The following is a 22,250-nucleotide window of genomic DNA, read 5'->3' on the forward strand; positions in this document are numbered from 1 at the left end:
GGCCGGCCGCGGGAGCCGCGCGCGGGGGGCAGGAACGCGGGACCGGAGCGGGGGTTGGTGGGAGGCGTGCGTCCCGGGGGGGCGCTGGGGGTCCTCGGGGGTCCTCGCGTCCCCCCACCCCGTTCCCCTCTCTCCGTCGCGGCTCGGGCGCCCCGGGGCGAGCGGCCGTGCCCGGCCGGCGGAGCGCGGCAGCCCGCGCGGGGCTCTCGGCCGAGCGCACCCCCGTGTCCCCGGGCCCTGCGTGGGGGCGCGGCCGCGCCCGGGCCCCCGCTCGCCCCTCGGAGCCCCCCGGAGCCCCCCGGAGCCCTCGGTGGGCGCCGCTGCCGCCCAGCCCGCCCCGAGCCGGGCAAACTTTCCGACGGGGGCGGCTCCTCGCGACGCCCCGCGCCGGCCGCCTCGGGACCCCCGCCCCGGCCCTGCCCCGCAGCCGAGGGCTTTCAGGGCGGGTCGCGGTTTCACCCGCGGTCCATATGGTACCGCAGAGGAAGGGCTGAAGCGGGAAACACCCCTTCCCCGGCCCACTCGGCCCGGGGCGCACCCGTGGGCTCCGTCTCCCTCCGAGGTTTCTTGCTTTCTTTTGGAAGTTCAGAATATATTTAGATAAACCAAATAAAATATACAACCCCAGTGCCAGGACACTATTTTTGGGAGCTAGGAAAAGTGGCTTTAAAAGCGTGGCTTCCTTTTAAGGACTCTGAGTTTAATTGTAGTCAGTATGATCGTTTGTGAGCGCTCATCGCAGGCCATCTCAAAGACTCTTTTTTTTCCTTAATCTTCATTTTTAGGTGGAATATTGGAAGTTTTCGGTTTTGCTTGAAAAACTTTTGAAAAATATTTGGCCAGTTATTAAAGCTATGGATTTATGAACAGGTAATTTTCATACTTTCAATATAATTTAGTGCTTATTTTTTTAATTGTGCAAATGCATACTGATCTGTATTATGTCTGGTTTATTTGGCATTTTGAAATCTTAAAGTCAGGGTTGATAGCAGAAAGCCGTACTAGAGAGGTAATTTTTCCACTAACCTAGTATGATCTTAAGATGGTCAGCTTTCCCACCGCAGTGTGAAAGTTGTCCTAACTGGAGTGTGTTATCTTCCAGTACCTTTTCGGAGTTGTGTGTTCAAAAGAGCAAACATTGCTGATGGGCTCTGTGGAGGTGCCAGCGGTCCTGTTGGGTGGCAGTATCACCACTGTGCCCGTGAAGGGGCTCAGTGCGGCGGTCTGACCGCTGTGTCAGCTGGCTTTAGAGGGGATGCTCTTTCGCTGGGGTCACATTCTTATCTTCTCGTCCTCTGTTGTTGTTTTGGGTCACTGAAACTTAGGTTGAAGTAGATCTTTGAATATAGGCTCCCGTGACCCAGCGCTGCCCTTGCTGGGGCCCCAGGGCCTTCCTGAGGCCGTGTCTCCTCCTGCTCTGAGGCAGTGGCTTGGCCAGGGGGGCGCAGGGTGGAGGAGCAGTGTCGGACACCCAGGTGATGCCGGGGGGTCCGTGGGCCTGTGTGCAGACACACGCAGGCTGGCTGAAGGAGACTCACTCTCCAGAGAAGGTGGGCCTGGGGTCTACTCCAGTGTGTTGGATTCAGCCAGGACTGAGACGCTGCAGGCGTGGGGACGGCAGAAGAGTTTGGGGGCTTTTAAAGCTGAGTCTGAGTTTACCATGCACTGATTCGGTGGTTGTTTCAGGGCAGTACCCAGTGATGCTCAGGGGGTTCTCCCGGTGGTGCTGGGGTACTGTATGGGAGGCCAGGGTTCAAATCTGCGCCAACTGTGTACAAGACCAACACTGTACTCTCTCTCTCTGCCCCCGTGACTTTATTAATGTTCTCACAACTTAATTGAGATTTTTAAAAAATGATTATTCATTTATTTCCCTTTTGGGTCATACCTAGCAAAGCTCAGGGGTTCTGTGCACTCAGGAATCTCTCCTGGTGGTGATGGGGGACCATACGGGACGCCGGGAATCGAACCTGGGTCAGCCATGTGCAAGGCAAGCACTCGACCTGCTGTCATCTTACTCCGGCCCCTGAGTGAGATATTCTTCATAAATTATGGTGCCTTTTTAAGGGGTGAGAACTGCACTTCTATTACTTATGAAAATCACTTGTTTCACATCGGAAAATAGAGATTCTGGGCCTGGAGAGATGGTGCACCAGTAGGGTACTTGCCTTGCTTGTGTCCCATTGGTGTTTTCTTTTTCTTTTTGGGTCTCACCCGGCGATGCACAGGGGTTACTCCTGGCTTTGCACTCAGGTGTTACTCCTGGCGGTGCTCAGGGGACCATATGGGATGCTGGGGATCGAACCCGGGTCGGCCGCGTGCAAGGCAAACGCCCTACCAGCTGTGCTATCGCTCCAGCCCCCCCATTGGTGTTTTCATCCCCTGGCACCCCATATTGTCCCCTGAGCTCTGCCAAGAGTGATCCCTGAGCACAGAGCCAGGAATAACACCCAAGCACTGCTGGATGTGTCCTGAAAACCAAAAACAGAAAATAGAAATTCTGCACAAACATGTAATATGCCTAATGCCAGACAGTCCTAAGTAAGGTTGTGTTCTTAGGAATGGTCTTTTCCTCCTGTCTCAGCTTGATCTGCCCAAAGTGAAATGCATTGTAAAAACTGCGCTGTCGCCGTCACCAGGGCTCTGTGCCCTGAGGTCCACTGTGCTGTGCTGGGTCGAGTCTTCCAGCGGTGGTTGGCACCGGAGGTGTTTGGTCACTTTGGTGAGCATGGGTTGGAGGTCAGCCGTCACCAGCCCTACAGATCTTGTTACTAGGTCAGGTCTTCATGGTCTCATTTATCAAATAGGGAAAACAATACTCACTCCTGAAGATCTTGGCACTGAAGGAGACGGTGTTGGTAAGGCGTTTGCGCTGGTGCAGGGAGTGGTCGCTGCTGCCTTCTGTTGAAGGTTCGCATCTTCAGGGCAGGCTGCGTTCACCGGGAGGTGGGTGTTCAATGGCAGCTGTGCAAACTGATAACGCACTCCCGGGTAATATTGACACTGTCTTGCCACCTCCACAAGTAGCTCTGCTCTTTATTTGAGTGCCTCACGGCTTATTTTGTCTTGAGTCCCACCACCGGGTTAACAAAGGTCTCTGGGTGCCAGTGTGAGAAGAAACGCACCAGGACGTGGTCGTGGAGGGTAGTGAGGAGGAGGAGGAAAGTAAAGGAGAAAGGGGCCCGGGGAGCACTGAGGCAAAGTACAGAGTCCGGCACGTGTAGCCAGAAATTAATTCCAGTGTTTCCTCTGATCTAGATTAGCTTTCTATGATCGCAATTTATTAGCATTGAAGTAATGCTTTGCATGCTTACAAGTTACTGCAAAAATATTTTGCTGACATCTTTATTGATGTAATTTAAAAGCTGCATTTGAAAGTACCATTTTCAAAATGCTAATACTGTCGCACTGTCATCTCGTTGTTCATCGATTTGCTTGAGCGGGCACCAGTAACGTCTCCATTGTGAGACTTGTTACTGTTTTTGGCATATGAATATGTCACGGGTAGCTTGCCAGGCTCTGCCATGCGGGCGGGATACTCTCGGTAGCTTGCCGGGCTCTCTGAGAGGGATGGAGGAATCGAAACCAGGTCGGCCGAGTGCAAGGCAAACGCCCTACCCTCTGTGCTATTGCTCCAGTTCAAAATGCTAATGCTAATATTTAATATTAGTTTTAACTCAATACTAATATTAAAAAATACTAACATTTAAGAAAACTATATTGGTTTTTAATTAAAAAATACCCAAAACCCAGGAAATTTAAATAATCCCATACTTTCCCAATTTTTCTGGTACATGACTTTTATGTGATTTAGAAGTTAAAACATGAATCTGTGCCCATAAGAGGTTATGCACTAATTTTAAGTAGACAACTGTATTTTTAGAAAGCTAAAATCTTGACTTATTTGGTTCCTGAGTTTCTTTCCAGTTAACTATACAGAACCTATGCCAAAGACCAGCGCTGTCCAGTCAAGCTTTCTGTTGTGATAAAATGTATCTATACTGTCCATTGTGGTTGCTTCTAGCCAGCCATATGTGAAAGCGAACATCTAAACTAAAAAAGTGCCTAGGGGACAGCAGTTCCATTTTTATTTAATTTTAATTAATTGTAAGTAGCTATGCGTGGCTGACGCTGGTGGTGATCTTGTGCCCAGAGGACACTGGCCTGTCCAGAGGAACAGTGCTCTTAAACTTGGCTCAGTGCCCAGGGTTGCTGGCCCCTCCCCCAGCCCTCCAGAAAATACTAAAGAACATACCTGGGCTGTGGCCACTTAATTAGCAGTATGCAGTGAAGTACAGTTTTGTGATTATGGTTTGTTTATAAATTCATTTTGACTAGTAACAGTGAGAGTTTGGGGCTTGAGGGATAGTCCAGTGGGTAGGGATCGCGCCTTGCACCTGAGTTTGGCCCTTAGGGTCCCCTGTGGTCCCCCCCACAGCACTGCCTGGAGGCCATGTGTGGCCCCAAAACCAAACAGTGTAAACAAAACAATGAGTTCAAGTCCAGTTTGAGTTGGTTACCAGTTTTTGTATTTGAAAGTTCAGAAGGGTGTTATATAGCCTTACCGTGAAATTTGTATTGTTTATTGTCTATATGGTTGATTTATAGTAGTTAGGCAGTAGCTAGGCAGTCACACCCAGAGACTGTCCCCGGCGCCCTGTAATCCCATCAAACAGCCAACATCAAGAGACTAAAATCAAGCTCCCGGAAGCTTTGCGGCCGTGTGACATCTAACAGCCTAGTTCTCCCTCTTGGAGAACCTGACAAGCTACCAGGAGTCTATTGTCCACTTGGGAGAGCCTGGCAAGCTCCCTGTGGGGTATTCATATCCAAAATGCAGTAACAGATACATACATACCTCTCGGAGAGCTCGGCAAACTACGAAGAGTATCCCGCCCACACGGCAGAGCCTGGCACGCTACCCATGGCGTATTCAATATGCCAAAAACAGTAAAGGTCTCATTCCCCGACCCTGAAAGAGCCTCCAGTTGTTGGGAAAGACGAGTAAGGAGAGGCTGCTAAAATCTCAGGGCTGAGTGTAATAGAGACATTACTGGTGCCCACTCGAGTAAATCAATGAACAATGGGATGACAGTGATACAGTGGTACAGTGATGGTTGATTTCTAGTAGGTAAGAGCTTAGTGATTCAATTTAAGTTCTGTTGGCTATTGACTGAAGTAGCGTCGTTCCCTAAGGATTTGGCACTGTTGGGTTAAAATGGGTCCAAGGACTGGGGAGAGGATTCCTCTGGAGACACACCTCATATGTGGACGGCCCATTGGGTCCTTGGAACTCCACAGACACCCCAGCACTTCAGGGTGTGGCCTCTGGTTTAGAAAAATGGACTGGTCTGGGAGATAATTCACAGGTAGGGCACTTGCCATGCACGAGCCAAACCTGGGTTTGATCACGGCATCCCGTATGATCCTCTAAGCCCCCTGGGGGTGATCCCTTAGCCTCTTAGCGGAGAGCCAAGAGTAAACCCTGAGCACCCCTGGCTGTAACCCCCCAAACAGAAACAAACAAAAAGGGATTCAAAAAGTTCTTGGAAACATGCTGAGGTTTTCTGATTAAATAAGTTGTTTTGGAGTTCATGGTAGTGGGATCTGGGCGATGTGAGTATGGAGGTTTTTTACACTGGGTTCTTTACTTTCGTGTTGGAGGTTTCCTTAATAAAGAGAAAATTAGGGGCCGGAGCGATAGCACAGCGGGTAGGGCGTTTGCCTTGCACGCGGCCGACCTGGGTTCGATCCCCGGCATCCCATATGGTCCCCCAAGCACCGCCAGGAGTAATTCCTGAGTGCAGAGCCAGGAGTAACCCCTGAGCATCGCTGGGTGTGACCCAAAAAGCAAAAAAAAAAAAAAAAAAAAAAAAGAGAAAATTAGAGGCATAACTAAAAGTGATCTAATGTATAATGTGCTCCACAGCCTGTTTTATTACAGATTGAGTATTCATTTTGCATTTATTTAACTTCATAGTAAAGTCGCCTTAATTATGTCCTGCTTGAAAAAGAAAAGTCACTGCGTTTACTAAATGGACATTCTTTCACTCTTTCAGATTGTCCTGAGTAACATAATGCCAGCTGAGCGTAAGAAGTCAGCAAGTATGGAAGAAAAAGATTCTTTACTAAACAACAAGGAGAAAGACTGCGGTGAAAGGCGACCAGTGAGCAGTAGGGAGAAGCCGAAAGACGAGATCAAGCTCACTGCCAAGAAGGAGGTTATTAAGGTCCCTGAAGAGAAAAAGAAGAAGCTGGAAGAAGATAAACGAAAAAAAGATGACAAGGAACGCAAGAAAAAAGAAGAAGAAAAGGTGAAGGTAGAGGAGGAATTAAAGAAAAAAGAAGAAGAAGAAAAAAAGAAACATGAAGAGGAAGAGAGAAAACAGCAAGAAGATGAGGCAAAACGGCAGCAAGAAGAAGCAGCGGCCCAGATGAAGTAAGAACATATGTCCTGGTGTTTGGGGGAAAGGGTGGGAGGGGGCACGAGGGGAAGCAGGGCTGCTGCTATGGGGGCTCCGCTCGGCCATGCAGTGCTCGACTTGCCACGTGGGAGGTGCTGGGGTAGGTCCTGGAACGTAAACAGACAGACAGGCAAAACCCTTTTTGGAGTTCAGCCTCCTGAGAATCGGGAACATCTTTCTTTATTGTTAATTTTTTTGGAACCACCGCCTGTGGGGCTGTGTCTACTCCAGACCGGGTGCTTGGAGAGTGTCCCCACAGTGCTCAAGGGGGCCATACAGTGCCCCCCTCAGGCCTCGAGTGCCCACCCTCCGAGCTGTCTCCTGGCCTGGGAAATGACGGCATCTCAGCCAACCCATTTGGTCCACTCAGGCCCGAGGCTTGCTCCTGGTGCCTCCTGCTAACAGAGCTTTGATTCTTGAAATAATGGTAACAGTCTTTATTATTATTTTTTTTCTTTTTGGGTCACACCTGGCGATGCACAGGGGTTACTCCTGGCTCTGCACTCAGGAATTACTCCTGGCAGTGCTCAGGGGACCATATGGGATGCTGGGAATCAAACCCGGATCGCCCACGTGCAAGGCAAACAAACGCCCTACCCACTGTGCTATTGCTCCAGCCCCAGTCTTCAATATTTTGAAGTGTAGAGTAATGTTTTGTTTGGAAGTTCGACCCTGCTCCCAGGTACAGACCTAATAAAGATTGAGTTACGCATGGAAAAATAATTTTGTGATTATATATATGTGTATATGATTTTATGAATAAGTCAGTGTGTATTTATATATACATATATATATATGTGTGCATAAATAAGTCAGTGCACACACGCAGTTTTTGGTCCCCGGTCGCCTTCTGGCCAGGTGTGTAGGTTTCTCGTGGTTGTACTTGGGGCGTCACTTGGTTCCTAGACAGCCTGTGGTCCAGTCCCTTGAAGTCCTCTATTAAAGGACCTTGTTTTGGGGGTCGGGTCCGTCTTGGGCCACACCCAGCTGTGTCCAAGGTTCCTTCCAGACTCTGCTCAGGGCTCACTCCTGGCGGCGCCCAGCACCAGACAGGGTGATGGGGATCGAACCCGTGTCGGCCACGTGCAAGGCAAGAGCCATTTACCCTCTACATCACCGGCTCCTATGAAACAGCTTTTAATGGGTGTCTCGGTTCTGAGTTTCTAAGGGTTTAAAATCACATTTAAGTGTTAGGATTTAAACCTAAAACGGAGTCTCGTTACAGGTTTGGATAATACTGAAATGTGGGAAAATGGTACTTTAAAATCTCAAAACAAACCTGTTTGTGTCTTGTTCTGTGGATGTTGGGACCACATCTGGGCATGCCCGGTGACTCCTGGTGGTGCGCAGGGACCCTGCAGTGCTGGAGATCAGACCCCGGGCTCCCGCGTGCATGGCATCGGCCCCCGCCGTCTCGAGTGCATGCTTGTATAGTATTCTTTTTGAGGACCCACTAGCAGCCCAGGAGCTGCTCTTTTTTCTTGTTTTTGTTTTTTTTTTCCTTTGGCTTTTTGGGTCACACCTGGCGATGCACAGGGGTTACTCCTGGCTCTGCACTCAGGAATTACCCTGGTGGTGCTCAGGGGACCATATGGGATGCTGGGAATCGAACCTGGGCTGGCCGTGTGCAAGGCAAACGCCCTCCATGCTGTGCTGTCACTCCAGCTCCTCAGGAGCTGTTCTTGGCTGGGCCCTGGAGGCTGGGAGGGAGCGACTGTACCAGGGTCTGACGTTGGCCTGCTGCGTGCAGCGCGTGGGCACTGGCCCTCGGGGCTCCCGCCCCAGCCCTGCCCACAGAGCCTTAGAGTTCTTCGCCGGCAATGTTTTCAATTTCGCTTTCCTCCTGTGCGTTTATTGTTTTAGGATTTCTAACATCTTTTATCCATTTATGTTTTTCATCTTTATTGTAGGCATAATCGACAAGTCTCTTTCATCCACTTAGCTTGCCAGTTGGCAGAATGATTTTCACTCTAGTTACTCATAATCTACTGCATTTGGTAATATCAATATTTTGGGTTCTGTCTATCTGAAGCAATAATAAGGGTTTTTAAAAGTAGTAATGAGCTGCTTTCATCCTTCGTTTTTGGGTTTTCTCTTAAGGGATGGATATATCAGTGTATTAACTTTTTTGTGTTTTTATGTAGAGAGAAAGAAGAATCCCTTCAGCTTCATCAGGAAGCTTGGGAGCGGCATCAGTTACGGAAGGAACTTCGTGGCAAAAACCAGAATGCTTCAGACAACCGACCGGAGGAAAACTTCTTTAGCCGGCTAGACTCGAGCTTGAAGAAAAACACTGCTTTTGTGAAGAAACTAAAAACTATTACAGAGCAACAGAGAGACTCCTTGTCTCATGATTTTAATGGCCTGAATCTAAGCAAGTACATTGCCGAGGCCGTGGCTTCCATCGTGGAAGCAAAGCTGAAGATATCCGACGTGAACTGTGCCGTGCACCTGTGCTCGCTCTTCCACCAGCGCTACGCCGACTTCGCCCCGTCCCTCCTGCAGGTCTGGAAAAAGCATTTTGAAGCAAGGAAAGAAGAGAAGACCCCGAATATCACCAAGTTAAGAACTGATCTGCGTTTCATTGCAGAGTTGACGATAGTTGGGATTTTCACTGATAAGGAAGGGCTTTCCCTAATCTATGAACAGCTGAAAAATATTATTAACGCCGACCGAGAGTCCCATACTCACGTGTCTGTGGTCATCAGCTTTTGTCGACATTGTGGCGATGATATTGCTGGGCTTGTGCCAAGGAGAGTAAAGAGCGCTGCAGAGAAGTTTAATTTGAATTTTCCTCCTGGTGAGATAATCAGTCCAGAGAAACAGCAGCCTTTCCAGAATCTTTTAAAAGAATACTTTACATCTTTGACCAAACACCTGAAAAGGGACCACAGGGAGCTCCAGAATACTGAGAGACAAAACAGGTGATTTTCAAATGTTTCTCAGAATTGAGAATTTATTTTGGAGCTCATGCTTAGAATTTTTAAAGTCTTCATGCCACTGAAAGAACTTATGGAAAAGGGCTCATTGCAGGTGATTTCTTAACATTCCAGGAACATTTCGAAGTGTAGTAGTGTTAAGTATTTATGTTTGAATGTGAGTCGCTGGTAGATTATGTTTCTGACTTTAAAAGAAAGCTGGCAAATCTGTGATGACTTTTGCTTTGCAGATGGGTTTTCGGTGGTTTTTAAAAGCCCCTAAACGGGGGATAAATTTCCTTTTTTTAAAAATTTTAAAAATTTTCCTGTCACTTGAACTTAACCTGCTCTCTTCTCTGTAACAGGTTTGCTTTCAGTTTCCATGTACGGATGTCACTCTTGATACTTGTTCTTTTTTTAAGAAAGTGTCACTCATCCTCCAGTATTATAGATCAGGAAATTGGGCAACAGGGCACAAGATGCGTGTGAAAAACATCCAGTGCTCTGACAGGTGGGCCTCCAGGGGCCGTCTGCTCTCGAGCCCTAAAGGGTTCCTGCCTGCGCCTGGGGGGGGGAAAGAGGTCACTAGTATCTAGGGTCACCGTCGACTGTTGCGTGTGAGCGGGGATTGCTCAGTGTCATCTGCACCTTGGAGCGAACAAGCTAGAAGTTGGTGTAGTTCGTGGACATTAGTTTTATGGAGGGTGGTTTTTTGTTTGTTTTGGGGCCACACCGGCGGTGCTCAGGACTGGCTTCTGACTGCACTCGGGAATCACTTGGTGCTCAGGGGACTGTATGGGATGCTGAGGATTGGACGTGGGCCGTGTGCCAGGCGGGTGCCCTTCCGCTGTCCTCTCTCTGGCCCCTGGAGGGTAGTTTTTAGAGGAGGGCTGAAAGCTGTCCATTTGGTGAAGTATTTTGCTCAGTGTGAATAATTTCAGTGGCCTGGTTGAGAGTCTGAAGTCTGTGTAGATCGGGGGTTAGACCCACTCAGGAGAGAGAGCAGGAGTGTATGTCAGCAGCGCTGTGGGCCGGGGCCAGCTTTGGTGCAGGGCTGACCGGGTAGGTGAAGGTGACTCAGTGAGCGCTTATGATGGCGGTGATGTTTCTCAGTGGCCCTTCAAGAAAGGGAAAAAAAGATGGTCATCCTTGTGCTTTTGAAGAGCAAGGGCAGTCTCACACTTTGAAGACACAGCTGCAGAATGTATTCTGCAACTGGGGATGAGAAAGGAAACGGTGGCCCTTTGTTAATCTCACATGTTTAAGCTTTTAGAATTATGACCTGTCCTTCTCATTCTCCCTTATGTTCTGCCCAGTACCTTAGAGCTGATTTTTGCAGTATGCTTTGAGTATTTCCTTAATGGCTACTTAAAAGAATGGCGTGCGTGCTTTTGGGTTTTTCCCTCTGGGGAATGGAGGGTTTGGCCTTCCTCTCTTAGAAGACAGAGATACTCTGCAGGAAGTTTTGTTTCCCCCTTTTGGTTTGGTGCTGGGGGCCTCACACTTGCAAGGCATGTACTTGCTCCTGAGCTGTGTCCCCACCCAGTGGGAGATGATGGCAGACGATGGCCCCCGAGTCCCTCGGGAGCCCGCGGTGAGCCACTCGGCTGCAGATGCGCCTGTTTGCTGGCAGCGCAGGTTGAGGCGTAACTCCTCATAAATTTAGATTTTCTTCCCTTTTTTTTCTTTTTTTCCCCTGGTACAGATGAAATAAAATGGGGATTCTGAACTGTTTACTTGTTCACAACGAAGTGTAGAAACGGGTACGTCATACACATGCTCATGCCCACGGTTGGATCATACCCGTGGTGCTGGGGGTCGCTTTCCGAGGGGGCACCATTTGGTTCCAGGGATCTAACTGGACCAGCTTCTTGCAAGACAAACATCTTGCCTGTGCTGTACTGTCTCTCTGGCGCTCATCTATTTTGCAGGGGATTTGGGGAGGGCGGTGGGGGGGCGGCACAACACCTGGTGGTTTACTCCTGGCCCAGCGATCACTCTGGGCTGTACTTGGTACTCAGGGGGCCGTCTGGGATGCTGTGGGATTGAGCCCAGGTCGGCCACGTATGTGTTCTGCCGTCTATCATTGCTCCAGCCCCATCATCTATGTATTTTTATAGCATTTTTCTATTGGTATAATATTGTCCCATACTTTATGGAAGTGTTGGCAGTGATTGGTGAAAAAAATTATTCTATTACCACATAGAGTTGAAGAAGTACTGCCAAGGGAACATGCTCTATAATTGCTCAGGATCCCATCTCAAATATTTGCAGGCTGCCAGGGTGTTACCCTTCCTTTTTTAAATTTTTTTTTATTGAACATCCTGAGAGAGACCATTACAAAGCTGTTCATGATTGAGTTTCAGTCATATAATGATCCAACACCCACCCCTCCGCCAGTGTATATTTCCCACCACCAGTGTCCCCTGTTTCCCTCCCCCCACACTCTTCTTTCTTCTTTTGTTCTTAGGGTTTGCAGTACAGGTACTAAGAGATCATCGTGTTTGTTCAGAGTGTTCAGTATTTCTATCAGGAAGGTACAGCTGCAGTGGCTCTTTAACTGGGTGGCAGCTTTGGGATGTGGGCGTGATTGCCCAGGCTTCTGGAAGTACAGCGAGGTGAGGGGAGGTAGCCTATCCCAAGAGAAGGCTGGAGATTTAGGCCACAAAACCCGTATGCCTGAGTTTTTAGCAGATCATACCTCAGTGAGGTCTGTCCCAAGAGAGTGGAGTCTGGCCTGGGGGCATGGAGGTTTTTGTACTTTATTTATTTGTTTGTTTGTTTGTTTGCTTTTTGGATCACACCCGGCAATGCACAGGGGTTACTCCTGGCTTTGCACTCAGGAGTTACTCCTGGCGTTGCTCAAGGGACCATATAGGATGCTGGGAATCGAACCCTGGTCGCCCGCGTGCAAGGGAAATGCCCTACCTGCTGTGCTATTGTTCCAGCCCAGATGTTTGTATTTTTGAGTTAAGCAGCTGCCAGGGTCTCCGTTTGGGCAGGCAGCAGACTGAGGACCCCCGTCCCACCCCCACTCTGTTCAGCCTTGCGTGGGGTGGAGATGAGTTGCAGTTTTTTGATCTCTTCGGAGATTTATTTATGGGTCTCTGAAGCAAGGCCGATGAATGAGCTTGTATAGCTGAGCCGGAGGTGGTTTGTGGGCGTGATTCCCACGTACCTAACTTTTGGGCTTTTGCTTTCATGGGAAACTTGGTCCTGAGTTGTTCGGATTCAGCCAGAGGCACTACGTCAGTTGTGGGGTACCAGGAAGCCTGAAGGCACCGTCAGGCTGCTGATGCACTCGCCCCGCAGGTACAGGTTGGCCTGCTGGTGGCACTGCACTGTAGGATGTTGTTCTTTCATCTCTGCAGCCTGAATACCTTTAGTTCTTTGAGTTTGCTCTCATTTCCAGATAGTTCACTGTCCTCCTTCCATTTTTTTTGGATACAGTTTTTTCTGTCTGTGACCTAAAATGTTAGTTTTTCTCTCCCTTGTCACTCTTTGGACTTTTTGTTATTAGCCCTCAAGCTTAATTTCTCTAGTGAGCTGGAGCTGTTAATTTTCGTAGCAGGAGAGTGTTAAGTGCTTGGCTTTGTGGTTTAGATACAGAACTGTCTGGCTGCCATCAACAGAAGCAGTATTTGTCTAGTGGAAATTTACCTGGCATTGTCGCGGTTAATTTTTCATGGGAGACTTTGTCCACACACATGTAGTAATTAGGGAGGTGTGAAGACATTTATCTTAAAAGTAATTGACATGTGGTTTAATGCTCATTTTAAAAGATAGCTTCGATCTGCGCTGCCTTACATTGAATACTTCCTGGAGCGAAGAAGAGAGGAGGAGTGGATAGTGAAGAATTCCTTCTTCTTGGCTAACAGTAGTTTGCTTACTCCCGGGAGGATATGTTGTAGCATTAAACTGGTCTGTTAAAATGACCAGTTTCCAAAAGTGCTTCTCTTCCAGTTAGTATCTAGTAGGTATCTTCAGAGGGTTTTTATTTTTATTTTATTTATTTTATTTATTTTTTTTGGGGGGGGGGTCACATCTGGCGATTCACAGGAGTTACTCCTGGCTCTGCACTCAGGAATTACTCCTGGCGGTGCTCAGGGCACCATATGGGATGCTGGGAATCGAACCCGGGTTGGCCGAGTGCAAGGCAAACGCCCTACCCACTGTGCTATCGCTCCAGCCCCGGGTTTTTTTTTTTTAATTCACATCATAAGAAATAAATTACAGGCATAACTTTTCCTGGCAAGATTTCGCTTAGGCATCATAACTTCTTGGGATTTTTTTAAGAAGGTCATTACTATTATTATTATTGTTTTTATTTTGGGGGCCACACCTGGCAATACTCAGGAGTGCACTCAGGAGTCACTTCTGGTGGTGTGCAGGGACCATGTGGGATGCTGGGCATCAGACGCAGGTTGGCCATGTACAAAGCAAGTACCTTATCCACTGCTTGAAGTCTTAAGTGCTAAGCCTAGTGGCTACATTGCATATGTAGTTAAATCAGTGTTAGCCTTCACCAAATACCTTGATGCTTTTTAAAAAGCTCAAGTACAAAATATTTTCAGCTTATAAATTTCTAAGTGCTTTTGGTCGCCCTAACTTGGGAGATTTCACTGTTGTGACTACTCTTTATAGGCTTCTTCAAAGTGAATTCAACCAATTTTTAAAACTGCGTGGTAATGTCACTAGTCACATTCTATTTTGTTTTTACTTTTTTGTTTGTTTCGGGGCCACACCTGGAAGTGCTCAGAATTCGCTCCTGGCTCTGGCTCAGGGATCACTCCCGATGAAATGGGATGCCTGGAAATCGAACCTTCGCGGCGCAAACGCCCTCTCTGCTGCGCTGTCTCTGCGACTGTCTGCTGTTCCTGTCTCATTGTTTGGGCCCATACAGGTTTTAGACGGTTGTTTTCTGAGTCTCGGAGTCCCTTTATGGCTGGCAGCAGCAATTCTGACCCCAGGGTTGGGCTAATTCCAGGAATTTGAATTTTAAAACATTTTATATTGGATCCAGAGAGATGGTACAGCAGGAAGGGCACTTGCCTTGCACTCAGCTGACCTGGTTGATCCCCAGCATTCCACATGGTCCCCTGAGCACTGCCAGGAGTGAATCCGAGTATAATCTCTTGAGTATTGCCAAGCATGGCTCAAAAAACAACAGCGAAAAAGTGCCCTTAAGCCATTTTGCACTTAAAAGAATGCTGTTTTAAGCCTTCGCTTTCTAGCCCGGGTAGGTTTTTCTCTGCTGTTACTGGTAGGTTGTTGACAGATTGCATTGTTCAGATACCCTATTGCCGTAGTTGAGATGAAAAGAGACTCTTAATATTCTAAGTGCTCTGAAATTGTCCTTTCGGGTTTTCTCCAGTTTATGTCTCGGAGGCACTGGCGTGCTGCTGTAACCGGCCCTTGGTCGAGTAGTTGTGCCTTATAGTGTCTATGGCACGTCCGTAGAAGAGTCGGAGAGAGAAAACTGTTTTTAGTTTCGGGGTCATACCCAGCAGTGCTCAGGGTTTGCTCCTGGCTCTACACTCAGGAATTTCTCCTGGTAGGGTTCAGTGGACCACATGGGATGCCGGGGATTGAACCAGGGTTGGCTGCGTGTAAGGCAAGTGCCCTACCTGCTGTACTTGTTGCTCCGGCCCCTCGAGAGAAAATTGAAAGGAAACTTAATGCTCATGAAACTTTGGCAGATTCCTGAAAGGAGATGAAAAATAAAACCCAGTGGTGTGTCATGGAGATGCTTTGATTACTTATTGTTTTCAAGATTTTGGCCCAGTGTTCTGTGTTATTTTCATGATTACATTAGGGCAAAGCTGAACTGAATTTTCAGTGTTCATGCCAGGGGTTTCTGTTTTAATTTAACTATTAGAACATCAAAATAATAGTTGCTGTTTAAGCTCTTGCCTTTTGTACAGTGGACTGTAGCATTTTTTTGCCTTGGTGAAAGCACTGTTTTACATTGAGAGACTGCAGTGTGGACAAGAATGAAATAATGTGTATTTTGAAAGCAGTAGATCATATTCGGGGATTATAGAACTTGCCCAGAGGTACCAAGATTGCAGGTGACAGAACCCAGATTCATCTTCACACATTAACCCCTCAGCACAGGTGTGGTCCCAAAACAAGCAAACAAAAAAGTAAAAACAAAATAGAATATGACTAGTGACATTACCACACAGTTTAAAAAGTTGGTTGGATACATTTTGAAGAAGCCTATAAAGAGTAGTCACAACAGTGAAATCTCCCAAGTTAGGGTGACCAAAAGCATTTAGAAATTTATAAGCTGAAAATATTTTATACTTGAGCTTTTTAAAAAGCATCAAGGTATTTAGTGAAGGCTAAAATTGATTTAACTACATATGCAGTGCTATGTAGTTACAGCCCAAACTAGAGGCCCAGAAAGGAATTTTCACCGGGCCCCTTAGTGTGAATGGATTCTGAGTTCTGTGAGAAACACACAGTGGCTAAATTCTCTTGAATTAGGCAGTATTTCCTCGTAGTGAACTCTGAGCCGGACTTGGTTCAGTTTGTAGATGTGTCAGTTTACTCATTAGGTTCCCGTTTGGCGAGTCACCTAACATCTCTGTCAGGATTTTCTCATCTGCGAAAGGAGGTAACTACTCCGAGGTAATGTGAGTGGTGCGATGAGTCCATAGTGTGAAGGCGCTTCCGCACCGCCGCGGCACCTTGTGAGGACCCAGTAACGTCAGCTCGCTCTCCGCAGCAGCGAGTGAGAATTTCTCTTTGTGCTCTTTTACGATTTTGAAAATCTGGATGTTGCACTTACATAGATTATTTTAAAATTCAGTACAAAATAAAAGTAAACAGTGTGGGGGCAATCAGGTAATGGAAAAAAGATGGGAAAATACCCTAGTGCTCAGTGCTTTGACTTGTTCATATTTCACTTATGAACTGTGCTTGGTTAAGACTGGACTGTTATTTAGGTTGGGGACTGTCCCTAGCCATGCTCAGGGTTGCTCTTGGCCCAGTGCTCAGGGTTGCTCTTGGTGGTGCTGGGGATCTAACCTGTGTCCTGCTCAAGAATAGACCGTCCCTCTTCTGGTTTAAATTAATGATAATAAAAAATGCAAGGATCTGATGTACCTTTGGGGTACTTTAGGCAGAGATGTTTCATGTATTGGGTGAAAGGGGTTTCAGGACTTTCTTAGGGGGCTGGAGCAATAGCACAGCGGGTAGGGCGTTTGCCTTGCACGCAGCCGACCTGGGTTCGATTCCCAGCATCCCATATGGTCCCCTGAGCACCGCCAGGAGTCATTCCTGAGTGCAGAGCCAGGAGTAACCCCTGTGCATCGTCAGGTGTGACCCAAAAAGAAAAAAAAATTTTAAGTGTCTACAAAGTTTTCTGGAACATAGCCTCACCCAGTTGTTTATATATTCTCGGCTGTTCCTTTTCTGCATCAGAGTGTTGAGTTGCAGTAAAGACCGCCTGGTCTGCAGAGCCCAAAATGTTTATTATCTGACCCTCTGCAGAAAAAGTTTGCTGAGCTCTGATTTATGATAGTCTGAAAAGAATGGCTTCAATTCAGCCCTCTGTAATAGATTTGCACCCGAACAGATTGGAACTGAAATAGTTGATGAATCATTTCTTCAGCTTGATTTTGCTTAATGGCATATTCCCATGAAAAGGTTTTGGTGGGATTACTGTGCTGTCTGGAAATGACAGCAGTCGAGGGGTCAGCGCGGGAGGACAGCGGGGAGGGCATTTGCCCTGCACACAGCAGACCCAGGGTTGTTCCCCTGCAGTGCCTGGGGTCCCCTGAGGCCCACCAAGAGTAATGGGAAGACCCACCCAGAAACTGGGAAGAAGCTGTGTGCAGAGTCAGGAGAACTGAGCACTGTGGGGTGTGACCCCAAAACCAAACCACACAAGAAGGGACACCCAGTCAAGTGTGCTGTGTTGTCCTTAGTGCCATCACTCAGGTCTAGAAATTTAATCCGATGAAAAATACTTCTTACGAGCTTTGTAAATGAAAAACAAAACTATCACAATGATGTAGTATATTCATAAGAACTCTCAGATGGCAAAGAATGAAAATACTTTTAAATAATGCTTCTGAAAATAATTTAATTTGCAACCAGAGCTGTAGCTGAGTGGTAGACCCTATGCTTTGCGTGTGCATATCTTGCTTAAAGAAAGGAATATATATATATAAAAAAGGAATATAATTAAAAATTTACAATTTACTTTCTGGCATCTATATTTGCATTATTGTTTGAAATTTCCTCTAGATTTTATCCTACTACAGAAACATGGCCGATCCAGAACAGCCCCGCACAGCCTTTGGGTCACGGCCATCGGTGCTCAGCCTTCCACTGGCTCTGTGCTCAGGGATCACCCTTCACTCCCAGCAGGATGTGGGGACTCCCTGTGGGGGTCCCAGGGCCTAGCCCAGTGTGCAGGGCCGAGAGCCTTACCTGTTGTGCTGTCTCTCGGGCCTGGGGAGAGTTTCGTACTTCAACTTACACATTTTGGAATGGTTCAGTAGTTTTCCATTCCTGATTACGGGTTTGTAAGTGCTGTTTTCAGTGGTGTAGAAGTTGTGTCCTGGGCTGGAGCGATAGCACAGCAGGGAGGGTGTTTGCCTTGCATGCGGCCGACCCGGGTTCAATTCCCAGCATCCCATATGGTCCCCCAAGCACCGCCAGGGGTAATTTCTGAGTGCAGAGCTAGGAGTAACCCCTGAGCATCGCTGGGTGTGACTCATAAAGTGAAAAAAAAAAATTTGTAAAATTGTGTTCTTTGTGCCTTGGGATGGCCTGGCCTTTATTAAGTGAATTTTTTGTCCCAGGAGTATTTGTTAAGTGGGTAAATCACTAGTGCTGGCCCAGTAAATTGACAGTGGGCATGAGGATTTTCAAAAGATAAACTTTTTCAAATCATTGTCAAAGGTGAAGGATAACTTTCTTACTGTCTCTGTAGCATAATGTTCTTGAAAACTTGTTTAGTTGTGTGAAATATTTTTGGTTACTGGAGGTGTGAGGGGAATATTATTATAACAAAATACTAAAGTTTTTATTCTTGGGTGATACTAAATTTGTTTGTGAAGGCATAATTGTTGAGTGTACCTCAAACTAGGAAGAACCAATGTTAAGTGCTTAGGTGGATTTTATTTTAATTTTCAGATAAATTTGAAAATTTTTAGTGTTAGAGATTGTATAATGAAACAAATTTTTATGAAGCATTCCACTGTAATGAGAAACGATCATTTATTTATTTATTTATTTTGGGGGGTCACACCCAGCGATGCTCAGGGGTTACTCCTGGCTTTGCACTCAGGAATTACTCCTGGCTGTGCTTGGGGGACCATATGGGATGCCGGGGATTGAACCCGGGTCGGTCGAGTGCAAGGCAAACGCCCTACCCGCTGTGCTATCGCTCCAGCCCCTTTATTTTTTTTATTTTTTATTTTTTATTTTTTTTTTTGCTTTTTGGGTCACACCTGGCGATGCACAGGGGTTACTCCTGGCTCTGCACTCAGGAACCATCCCTGGCCGTGCTCAGGGGACCATATGGGATGCTGGGATTTGAACCCGGGTTGGCCGCGTGCAAGGCAAACGCCCTACCCGCTGTGCTATCTCTCCAGCCCCGAGCCCCTTTATTTTTGAAGAAATTATAATGCATTTCTTTTTGACAAAATTATCAGCTTATTCATTTGTTTTTAGGCGTATTCTGCATTCTAAAGGGGAGCTGAGTGAAGACAGACACAAACAGTATGAAGAATTTGCCATGTCTTACCAGAAGCTGCTCGCAAATTCTCAGTCCTTAGCAGATCTCTTGGATGAAAATATGCCAGATCTGCCTCAAGACAAGCCAACACCAGAAGGTAAGACAATAGCCCTAAAAACAAATACTGTAGGTGTTTTTCCAATAAAGTTTACTTTGCCAGTTGTGTATTACTAAAAAATCTCATATTAAGATCAGTTATTAGAAATGCTTCTCTCAGTGTAGAATGCTGTGATCTTACATGATAGTGAATTCATATGCCTTTAGGTTCATGAGGGTGGTGGTGTAAGTAGCAATAGTATTCCTGGATCATATTCTACAAGGGCTTATTTTAACTGTCCTTAGGGTTATGGAAAGATTCTTTTTTTTTTTCCAGATAGGTAAGAATGAGGAGAATTAAGTCTTTAGCATTCTGATGCTTCTTCTGTATATATCCTAATTTTTAACTTATTGGTTTGAATGCTGGAGTATCTAAGTTACTATTTAGAATCAGAGTTTCCCTGGCAGCTTCGCGAGGCAGCTGCTTTGTGAGAAGAGCGGTTTTCCACCTTACTGGCTAGTGTTAGGATTTGATCAGCCTTCGATTGCCAGGGCTCCTAGTATTTCTCAATACTAGTTGACCATCACGTCAACTGCTCAGCAGTGATTTTATTAGGATAGTAAGATGGCATTGCCTTGGAAACCTACCTGTCCTAGTTATTTGTTTTGCTGTGCTTTTGGATTATACCCAGCGTTGCTCAGGGCTTACTCCTGGCTCTGCACTCAGGAATCTCTCCTGGTGGTGCTCGGGAGACTATATGGGATGCCGGGGATCCAACCTGGGTCGGCTGCATATCTCTGACCTAGTCCTACTTGTTTAAAAATCTTATTGGCGGGGCCGGAGCGATAGCACAGCGGGTAGGGCGTTTGCCTTGCACGCGGCCGACCTGGGTTCGATCCCCGGCATCCCATATGGTTCCCCAAGCACCGCCAGGAGTAATTCCTGAGTGCAAAGCCAGGAGTAACCCCTGAGCATCGCTGGGTGTGACCCAAAAAGCAAAAAAAAAAAAAAAAAAAAAAATCTTATTGGCTAGAGTGATGGCTTAAAGAACTGAGCACATGTTCAGCGTGGGGGAGGCGTAAGATAGGGCCAGAAGCCCTGGGGCTCCCCAGGCAGTGTCTGCCACCCTGATGTGTCCCAAGGCCACCTCCTCCTCAGTTAGCCATGTGATGTTTCGGCCCAGCCGTGCTGGGGCCACGCAGTGACTGAGCGTCCTGACCCACGGTCTTCCTCAGATTCTGTTCCCTGTGACATGCAGGCTTGAATCTTTTACCTCTTTCTTTGGTAAAAAGAAAAAAAAAACAAAAAACCCAAGTATTTATCCTTTACTGAATTGTAAAAGCTCTTTGGAAATTAAGATTATTCTTTGTCATATGAATTTTAAATATTTCCCCCAGTTTTTTATTACTTTTAGCCCAGGCAGCAGTTTTTTACCTCTCAGAAGTTGGTATTCCTTTTATAATTTATAATTATTATGTAATTATGTAACTATATTACACTTTTTTTAAGATACGTAAGATACTCAGGTATACAGGAGAATGGAAAATGAAAGTCTCTTGGTCAGAGTGAATACAGAAGGTAGGGTGCTAGCTTGCACGTGGCCAACCTAGGTTTGTTCCCCCGGCTCCCCAGATAGTCCCCCACACCCTCCAGGAGTGTAGAGCCAGGAGTCAGCCCTGAGCACTGCTGGGTGTGGCTCCAAAACAAAACAAAGTTTCCTGTCATTGATTTGTTAAGCCAGTGAATTATTTTATTAATAATGTATTGTTAATAACTCAATAAAAACATCGTTATTAGTGTGAAGATAATTGTGGTGTATCTTCACATTATATATATGTATATATATAAAAGTGATAGGGTGCTGAGACAGTTGGGAGTGCCTAGAAATGATGCATTACGGGAGGAGTGAAACTTCGAGCTGTGTGTTTTAGACTTGACCGACTTAATATATTTCTTCTTTTGATTTTTCATTAAGTAAGCCTGATAAAGCAAATTAAAATATTTAATAAGAGATGGGCCAGAGAGACAGTACGGCAGGTAAGCCCCTTGCTTTACATGACCAAGCCAGGTTTGACCCCTGGCATCGCATCTGGTTCTCCGAGCAGCGCCAGGAGTGATTCCTGGGCAGAGAGTCAGGAGTAACCTGTGATCAAAACCAAAAAACAAGTTTAACAGGAAGGCAGCTGATGATGTTCTCTAGTTTGTTGTTGTTTAGGGCTTTTCTTAAAACTCAACTTGTGACTTAAGGGACAGGAACGATAGCACAGTTGGTAAGGCGTTTGTCTTGCACTTGGCTGACCTGGGTTTAATTCCCAGCAACTCCATATGGTCCCTCGAGCACCACCACAGGTAATTCCTGAGGGCATAAATCAGGAGTTACCCCTGTGCATCGCCAGGTATGACCCAAAACAAACAAAAAAAAGATTTATTAATAGAACATCGAGGATGTAAAAATACCTTATCATGTTATGCTAAGGAGAAATAACTTAATTTTTTGCATTTTATTTTCCTGTAGAGCATGGACCTGGAATTGATATATTTACTCCAGGGAAACCTGGAGAATATGACTTGGAAGGTGGGATATGGGAAGATGAAGATGCTCGGAATTTTTATGAGAACCTTATTGATTTGAAGGCTTTCGTTCCTGCCATCTTGTTTAAAGATAATGAAAAAAGTTGTCAGAGTAAAGAGTCGAACAAAGATGATTCTAAAGGTAAATTCTGGAGGCAGATTGTTTACATTAAGTGTTATAAAAGTTGGTTTCAAAGTGCTAGTGAAATTCTTTCTGCGGGGGAGCTGGAGACTTAGCTGGGTTAGCTGCTTGCGTGCGTGCGACTCCCCCAGGTCTGCAGGCTGGTATCGAGTGGCCTGTCCTCCCCTCAGCCAACGCGGAGCACTGCCAGGGTGTCCCGGGGCCCCTGGCACCGCCTCAGCAGGCCCTCACGTGGAACTGCGGACCTCATGGGCCACCTGTGCCAGGAGAGGCCCCAGCACTGCAGGGGATGGTCCCCTCAGACGCCTCTTTGTCATACGAACATTAGTCATTAAAGTAAGCATGCAGAATTTCCAATACA

At 46.7% G+C, this 22,250-nt stretch overlaps 1 protein-coding gene across 3 annotated transcripts in view; it reads left to right on the forward strand.

Moving 5' to 3' along the window:
* The window catches only part of UPF2 (UPF2 regulator of nonsense mediated mRNA decay), a 78,774-nt gene that overhangs the window by 794 nt on the left and 55,730 nt on the right, over window positions 1–22,250 (forward strand). For all 3 annotated transcript variants that reach the window (XM_055146861.1, XM_055146860.1, XM_055146862.1), the window contains exons 2-6: window positions 786–870; window positions 6,060–6,439; window positions 8,609–9,388; window positions 19,076–19,236; window positions 21,692–21,889. In XM_055146861.1, the coding sequence (XP_055002836.1) occupies window positions 6,078–6,439; window positions 8,609–9,388; window positions 19,076–19,236; window positions 21,692–21,889 (1,501 nt within the window). In that variant the 5' untranslated portion in view covers window positions 786–870; window positions 6,060–6,077. The remainder of the gene's footprint in view (window positions 1–785; window positions 871–6,059; window positions 6,440–8,608; window positions 9,389–19,075; window positions 19,237–21,691; window positions 21,890–22,250) is intronic.

This window comes from Sorex araneus, chromosome 9, assembly GCF_027595985.1.
Source record: "Sorex araneus isolate mSorAra2 chromosome 9, mSorAra2.pri, whole genome shotgun sequence".
Lineage (NCBI taxonomy): Eukaryota > Metazoa > Chordata > Mammalia > Eulipotyphla > Soricidae > Sorex > Sorex araneus.